This window comes from Nestor notabilis, unplaced genomic scaffold, assembly GCF_000696875.1.
Source record: "Nestor notabilis isolate BGI_N333 unplaced genomic scaffold, ASM69687v1 scaffold9187, whole genome shotgun sequence".
Classification (NCBI taxonomy): domain Eukaryota; kingdom Metazoa; phylum Chordata; class Aves; order Psittaciformes; family Psittacidae; genus Nestor; species Nestor notabilis.
Window position 1 is genome coordinate 33,836 of NW_009936075.1, and position 8,788 is coordinate 42,623.

The following is an 8,788-nucleotide window of genomic DNA, read 5'->3' on the forward strand; positions in this document are numbered from 1 at the left end:
GCTAGATGCTGGTGCTTTGCAGAGATAGTCTGCATTCCTAAGTGGGGCAATAACTGTAAGGACGGTGCTCTTCATCAAATCTCAATCATTTCAAGGTTTTATTAGTCCCTGATGGCACTTTTCTTGGGACTCCCGACTAAACCAAGAGCAGGGAACAAAGTTGCATTACATCCTCACATACACACATGCTACTCATGTCCTCACGAGAATAACAAACTCTGCTAACCATGGATGTTTTGCAGCTCAGGGGAAATACCAAGCAAGCCTTTCTATATGGAAGAAAAAAACTGGAAAACAAAAAGCAATCTTCCCTCAATGTAAGCATAGTTCTACTTTAAAAACTTAATGTATCTGTTGAGCAAATACATCTTATTTTTGACCCACTGGGATTTAGCAGAGTGCCCTAGATATGCCTGAAAAATTGCTGTGTGTCATTTATATGCAGGAAGATGATCCCACAACAATTTCATCTCCAAGATGCAGAAAGGCCCTCGGGCACTCGGGATGGTCTCAATTATCTCTCACTATCTCAGATACTGGACTAAGAGGGTTGACCCTGCTTCGCAGGGAGCGTTTTGTAACAAGCTTGAAGTTCTGCTGCATGACTTTCCTCAAGTGTTCCCAGGTTAAGTGTAGCCTGGACCAGTATCACAGATCATTCCATTTCTGAGAAAGGCACAAACCCATTATCCCATACTCATGGAAGCGACAGACAGGGATGCTGTGGGATGCTCACTGAATTGAAAGACACAGTTGTTTACCACCTCCTGCGTTGGAGGAAATGTGAAATCAGAGAAAACCTACTGCAGTACAACTGAGAGACGTGCTGAAGCTCAGCATCACATTTATGCATCTTTACCCACAAAAAAATGGAGAATTTCATTATACCAAAAGACCAAAGAAGCTGAAAGACCAAAATACAACCCTTTCTTACACTTGATTACAGGGGCTTCATAGGAACCATTGTCTCACTGTTGGGATTACCTTAATTTACTAAATCTTTTTCAGCAATGATCTTTTTGACTGTGCTTTATTTGGAAGCACAAAGCTTAATGTCTTGGCAAGAAAATGCTTGTAAGCCTTGTGGCTGTAGTAGAGAAAGTACAATGCCTTCACCTTTTTACACTTCAAGAGAAAAAGAGAGGAGTTCCCCACTTCATGCCTGCTGGCCAAAGGCTGCAGGTTAGACTTGTAGGCATGAAAATGCAGAGGAACTCCTTTCAGTGCTAAAAGTAAAGATTTACTCACATAATTCAATCTGTTTGTAGACATAAGATGTAGTTGTGAGGAGCTACAGCATATAAAACATTACCAAAGTCAACACAGACCCTTTTCACTCCTATCAATAGGACTTTAAACACACCCAGAAACCACCTAACTCTTGATTAGTCTTGACTGTCCTCAATTCCTTCAGCCAAAGGGATTTCAGAAGGCTTTACGCTGCCAAGAGAACAGTCCCCCCATCTATAAAGGTCTGATCCTGCAAGTCTTTACTGATATGGGCACATATAGGTACTCTTTCCTGCTGTAATGGACCTGCTGACTAGGTTGGAATCACCGGAGCCAGATCTGAGAAACACGTGGGTGCCCAGGATACCGCAGATGTACCAGAGTACGACCACAGGCTAATGATTCATTAACAATAGATACTTATGGAGCTTTAGAGCATGCAAATGGTGACTTTTCCAGCACAAGATGACACCTACTGTCACCACCACCAAGGGGATGGAGGGCAGCATGTATGGGAATGTAAACCAGCCTGCCTTCACACAGCATGGGAGCTGTAGTAAAGCCATGAGATAAACTAAAGCCCCACTCTGCCACCTAATCTTTCCTGGTGTAATGGACCTGCTGAGTAGGTTGGGATCACCGGAGCCAGATCTTCTGAGAAACACTTGGGTGGCCAGGATACCCCAGATGTACCAGAGTACGACCGCAGGCTAATGATTCATTAACAATAGATACTTATGGAGCTTTAGAGCATGCAAATGGTGACTTTTCCAGCACAAGATGACACCTACTGTCACCACCACCAAGGGGATGGAGGGCAGCATGTATGGGAATGTAAACCAGCCTGCCTTCACACAGCATGGGAGCTGTAGTAAAGCCATGAGATAAACTAAAGCCCCACTCTGCCACCTAATCCAAGAGAGATAAGGGAAATATTGACCATGGCTTCTTGTGGTGAAGATCAGGGCTTGACAGACATGAGTGATCCTTAAACTCCAACCCATAGCTTGCTAGGGCAAAGCCTCCTCTCCTGGTACAGCTCTATGTGTCTTCTCCTTGAATCCCTCTGCACCGACAGGAGGGGTTATTCCACAAAAGCGACCATATGGAACCAGAGAAAGGAAAATGCTATTTTATCAGGCCTCTTCAACCCAAGAATTAAGACAGAAGTCTCTTCAGTGCAGATGATTAAGCTGTTTGGGCTGCATTCCTGTAAGCGCCTGCTCTTAGGCAGCATTGTGAATACAGCAATTCATTAAACTCATTTAGAAGGGACCTGATGGCATAGAAGAGTATTTTGTTTTGTCAGTATTTCTGCTTATCTTTGAGACTCTTGCTGTCTGTACTGTGAGAAAGTGTGTAGCATCCAATCTTTTACTAAAACAAAAGCAACAGTGTCCTTTGGCCTTGCTTTCCAGCCTGGTCAACATGTCCCTAAGAGTTGCATGCACAGATGCGATCTCTTTAATGCAAGCTTCCAGAATAGCAACCCTTTAAGGCACTTCCCTTTTATTAATCAAAAACAGAGAACATAAAAATCTGTTGGGTTTTTGCTTTCAAACAAAAGCCACACTAAGGTCTCGACTGATCTGAATTGTTTGATATGAGTTTTCCACCTTCAGGTATTTGTTCTTCAGGAGCAGGGAGTGAAAGAAGATGCACCCAGAGGAGGACTGCCTCTGTACCTGTTGTCAGACAGCCTTCACTGGGAAACAGTGGGAGCTTTGTTCCAGATAAGCAAGAATAGCATCAAGCACTGAATTTCATCCCTCTCTGCTACGCTGTTTGTGTTGGGTTTAGTCACAACCTTATCATTATTTAAATGCAGGTTTCGAATTTAATTTCCTTTGGAGAATAAGCCATGACCTCAGAAAATGGCTCCCAGTCAAGAATGCCATTTAATAACAGTATTGAAATCTGTTCAATGCTATATTCTTCATAAAGCTGCCTTAACCCCTGGTAAACTTCCTAGGAAGTTTCCAAGAATTTCGGGCCAATGTGAGTAGTTGCATTGACACGACATAGATCGACTGCTGCTGAACACTCCCATCCTGAGCACCTGCTTCAATCCTCCTCTGCCAGCACAAAGGCAAATACCACAACTAAAGCTCAGAAGTAATTGCTGGCAGCAGCACAGGATTTGGCAACACTGAGTGTGTTTGCCTTTGCATGGGGAAGCCATCACACATGGATGCAAACTCCTCCCTAAGAACAGTACTGGGAGAAATACAAAAGGGGGAAATGCCCTTATTGACTGCAAGCTCCAAAAGGAATTGATATCCAGATTTCTCTGCAACATCCAGGGCTTGCCCACCAGCTAAACTCAGGCAGCATCTCACCTCTGTTTAAATACAGCTCAACACACAAAAGAAATCGTAAAGGATTTCAAAGATCCATAGCAAAAGTTCCCAGGTGGAAAGACCACATTCTATTTTGGCCACTGGCTTGTTGCCATTAGCACATTTCCTACCAAAGCTCCTTTGGCACAAGGATGCTCACCTACACCGCAGAGCCAAGCAGCGGCCCTGTGATTGAACATGCTGCTGTGTCACTGCTTTGCAGGATAGATAAGTAGTAGTAACACATAAATGGTGGCTGGAAGACACAAAGACAAAAGGAAGAAAGAAAAGGGAACTAAGAATAAAAGAAAAAGGGAACTGGAAGCTACAGTGCAGAATATCTTGTTCCCTGGATTCGGAATGGAGATGTAAGAGATTGTTTCCTCTCTGTTCTCATTAAAAGGATAAACTCTGTATCTAACTTGAGCAAAAGCAAGGAAAGAAAGGAAGAAAAGTCCTGAGGGGACAGAGAGGAGGAGACATCGGACAACACCCGGTGAGGTCAAACACAAGCAGACAGGGAGAAATAACGTTACTGGGGAGAGGGAGGGAGGTGGCAATGCCTGTCACATCTTAAAGGTTGGCACCAAGCCACTCTTGGTGAAACTCAGTGTGTTGCATGCGACTGCAGGTGAATTTTCACACGTGGACTTAAGCTTCTGAAGACCACAAACAGGACCAGCCAATTGTCCCATGCAATCCCCAGCACAATTTCTAGTTCAGCTCATTTGCCAAGAGCTCCCACCCACTGATGGGACCAGGTGCTTTACAGCCTCCTCTACAAGAAAGCATCATCACTGCATTTGAAGATGGACAAAACGTTCCAGCTAGCATCACAGAAAGCTCAGTTTGGGCCCACAGCTCTCACTTCCAAATAGGGCTCACTGACCCTCAGGTGGTTTTCTCACCGAGGCAGATCTTTAACTGTTTTCCCAAAGTCCGGATCCGATGCTTTTTTGTGGCTCCCATCCTTCAGCTGGTGAGCCTCTGACACCCTCATAACGATATACCGCTGGGATCCTGGAAATGAGAGGCAAATGGGAACAAGAAGTATGTGAGACACTGGATGGTGATGCTGCTGAAGTGGTGGATTTGCAGCGGGAAGATGCAACGCAACATCCTCCCTCAGCCAATGGCTGCAAGGGAGAAGTGGAGAAAGAGGCAGCTGTAAAGCCACAGGGGATGGAAATCCATGTAGGAATTACAGTTCAAGCACTGGAAGCTCTTCCTCTACCCCTGCATCCCCAGCTATACGCTTGCACGAGTTTGCAAGCCCCAAGGGACTATGCAGTCCCAATTCCCTCAAGCCATGGTGGAGCTCCATACCTGGGAGGCGGTGGGGGTACCCCAGGATGGGGATGGAGATGAGGAGAGACGCTGCTCCAGCCCCAAGGAAGCCAATCCACCATGCCCCTACCCACAGCGTGTTCTCTGGGGTGATGTCAATCCTGTAAGAAACAAAGCCAAAAGGACACAAAGGAAAGAGGTGGCGGTTTGAAACGGAGCAGGACAGCTCGGCGTGCCACGCATTGAAGCTGGGGTTGGGGGGGACACAGAAGCTGGACATCAGTGAAGGAAACCAAGCTCTGGCCTCTCCCATGGCAGTGCCACATCCACCACCCCTCCTGCCACACCACAGCCCTGCCTGCCTTACCAGAGAGCACAACACTGAATGAGTCTGAGCAATTACCTCATTTAATTCTCCTTTAATCTCTGGCTTGCACATTCACCTCTCCCCATTTCATTTGTGCTTTGGGGGTTGCTGCAATCCTTGTTCCAACCCCAGAACCACCCTTTGCAAGAAAACTGGTGGAAATAACCCGTTCCTTCCCCAGGAAACCTACTCCCCTTTTTAAACCATTCGTCTGCCAAAGAGCCAGTAAGGAGATAAGATTTCATTACAGATAGTAAGGAGCAAGAAGGGACTTGGCACCCTGGCTGGGTGTCCAGGAGGATGAGCAGCACTGCTGGAAGCATTGTCCCTTCAGGGAACTCATTCAAGAAGTTCACCTGCTGCTCGTAGCCTCATTAGCACAGGCAGTGCAGCGTGAGGAAGGATTGAAGCTGACAGGTTTATCAGCAGTTCTCTTCCAGAAACAGCACTAACTCAAGTCACCCATCCAGCCTCAGCCCCCCTGCAGAAACAATGCAGAACACCACGGGAACATTTCCACCCAGCCACCAGGTCATTTCTCCAGATTATTGTTGTTATTTTACCCCAAAGGAAACACAGTATAAAGGGAAAGGAACAAGATGGTTTTTTAACGACTTACTCGCTGCCAATTTCAGTATAAATATTTAGAAACATTCCTCCTACCAGATAACCCGCTGCAGGCCCAAGGATTGCAGCAGTGTAGAAAACAGCTGAAAGGGAAAACAAGCCACATGAGACAAACTGCAGCCTTTCAGCCAGGGATGCTGCCGGTGCCCAGCATCCCCTGCCCCACCGCAGCAGCCCGATTCCCTCCTGGATGCGGGATGCTCAGCGTCCAGCTGCCTCATACCCTTCTCCCTAAGTCACTGAGAAACAAAACCAGGCAGTTTTAAGAAGCTTTGATCTCACACTTATGTCCCAGGGAAACCTTTGCATCCAGTGTGGGAGTTTCTATAGTAGGGAACAGGCAAAATTGGCTCAGTGGAAAACTGGATATAGCAGGGATGTAGCTGACCCCACTGCCACATCCTGACTGCCAACATGATGAACAGCAGCATGGTCCCCCCAGTGACAATACAAGATGTTTGTGATAAACGCAGCATCGCTGGCACTTTTTGGTTTGTCGCCATTGAAAGATCATCCACTTTCTGATGATCCTTGTGATTGCCCAGAGAAGCTGTGGCTGCCCCATCCCTGGCAGTGTTCAAGGCCAGCTTGGACACAGGGGCTTGGAGCAACCTGCTCTAGTGGAAGGTGTCCCTGCCCGTGGCAGGGGTTGGAGCTGGATGAGCTTTAAGGTTCCTTCCAACCCAAACCATTCCATGATCTTGTCCTCCCCTGCAAAGCCTTCTGATACAGCAGTATGGGCAGACTGCTAAATTCCGAAATTGCTAAAAAGTCATTTCTTTTAGCAATTTCACCAAGTAGGACAGTAAGTATTTGGCAATTGCTAAGTGATCAGCAATACAGAGCAGTGAGCTGAGCCTCTTCTCTTGCCTGTGCTTTGCACCAGCAGCATCTGAGCAGGCCAGTGACCATCCCTGCTGTGCTTTGTTCCCTTGCACAGATCACGTATGGCCTCATGGTTGTTGCCAGAGATGCTAATGCCATGCATCCTGGAGGGCTTTTCCCAGCTGGTTGCATGCCAGAAGCAGGAGGCACCTCCTGATCTGCAGGGAGTGAAAATACCCCACTGCACTTACAGTTCCTGCCTGTAAAAAACAGAACATCCCCAGCATCTGCCATTTCCCTCTGATTACCCCTTGCTTGTTATCGGGAACAAAAGACCAGGAGTCTTTGTTCGGTGCCAAGGCAGACAGACCAGCTTTCTCACCACCCAGCCCACGTGTTCGAGCTGCCCCTCCAGCTCCACTCACCAATGTACACAGGGGAGTAGTTAGTCTTGACGTTTTCATCTAAATAGGTGACACCAAGCGTGTAGAGTGGCGTGGCTCCCATCCCATGCAGGAACTGCCCCAGCATGAACATGAACCTGTAGCTGGAGAGGCTGGAGGCAGCCTGGGCACAGGGCAGGCTCTGGTTCCCGCCACAGATGCCCACCTCCGCCGCCGAACGTGCCTCATACGGTCCCGTGGTGAAGTGGGGCAAGGCAAAGAGCAGGGAGCCCAAGCCCATGACCAGCACACCCCAACCCAACCATCGCGGTTTGTGGCCGTTCCCCCCAAAATAGCTGACGAAGGTCAAGCAGACACACGCTGCGATGTCGTAGGAGCTGGCGATCAGACCGCTCTGGTAGCTGCGGAGGTCAAAGCGTCGCTCAATGGAGGTGATGACCGTGTTGATGAAGCCGTTCACTGTCATGCCTTGCAGGAAGGAGGCCACGCAGAGGAAGAACAACACGCCTTTGGATGTGTTAAAGAGCTGCAAGCAGCCCGGGGTGAACCCTCCCCAGCCGCACGCCAGGTCCTCCCCTTCGGTTGACACGTATTTAATCCCTTCATGGAATTGCGTCTCCTCCTCTCCAGGGGTGGTGGAGCAGAGGGGTTCGGCACACGAGTCAGAGGGGCTGGGCACACCAAAGGATGTGGTGCCATTGCTCAGTGGTGTGCCGCAGGTCCGGCCAGCCTCGCCAGGAGGAGGATGCGGGTGGGAGAAGTCAAGTGTCTGAGTGAAACAAAAGCCATTTTCTCCAGTCGAATTCTGGGGCATTGCCATGAACGGGGACACGGAGTCGAGCAGCAGGTTGAGGTGGGGCTGGTGGCCACGGTGGTGAGGACCTGCCTGGCTGGGAGATGCAATTTTCGGTGCTTACATCAATAAAGAGATGGAAAAGGTCCGAGCCAAGACCATTCTGATCTGTGAAGAGAGAAACTTTTACACATCTTCATAAAAAACCATGCTCAAATCACTCAAATATTATTCCTTTTATATTTTTTATATACATATCTCTTTCTCTCTATATATATATACACACATATATGTATATGTGTATATATATATGTAATCATTAGCATTTCACCATACAGTTCAGCTGAAAGCATGCCCCCCATCATGGGGTGTGTTGGTACCACAGGTATCAGGGCACCATTAGCATTACAGAAAAGAACAAAACATTCAAGAACATTAAAGAAAAGCACCTCTACAGGCAATCTCCTGCCCACTGAAGCCCCTTACCCCTCCTCTTGAGAAGACACAGGTTAGACACCAGACCCTCAACACCTCTGTCCCAATCTTTCTTCCTGCAGAGACCGGCGTGCACAGCTACAGGTTTCCCACTGTTAAAAGTCCTTTGGTCTCCCTTTCACACTCTGCCAATAACAGTTTATAATTATCCTGAAAAATTTCCACAGTCAGACCGATTTTATTCCAAGCCCTCAGATCTGTTTACAACTATTCAGTAAAATCCTTTCTATAACTAATTAGACTACATGCCATTTCAGAGCGAGCTGGAGGGCAGAGGCAGCTGACTCTAACCTAATTACCAATGCAGTCTGCCTTCTTTCAACTGGTTCATGTGCATCACAGCACCTGACCATGCCAGCAACAAAGAGTAATTTTCCTTAAATGCCTTGGCTGAACTATATATGATGAAGACAGTAAGGAT

General features: G+C 47.4%; 1 protein-coding gene across 1 annotated transcript in view; it reads right to left on the reverse strand.

Moving 5' to 3' along the window:
- SLCO4A1 (solute carrier organic anion transporter family, member 4A1) overlaps nt 1-7,899 on the reverse strand; it is a 12,742-nt gene extending 4,843 nt beyond the window's left edge. The window contains 4 exon segments of the mRNA XM_010018163.1: nt 4,478-4,589; nt 4,896-5,017; nt 5,843-5,933; nt 7,101-7,899. Coding sequence (XP_010016465.1) covers nt 4,478-4,589; nt 4,896-5,017; nt 5,843-5,933; nt 7,101-7,899 — 1,124 coding nt within the window.
- Nucleotides 7,900-8,788: the final 889 nt, after the last annotated feature.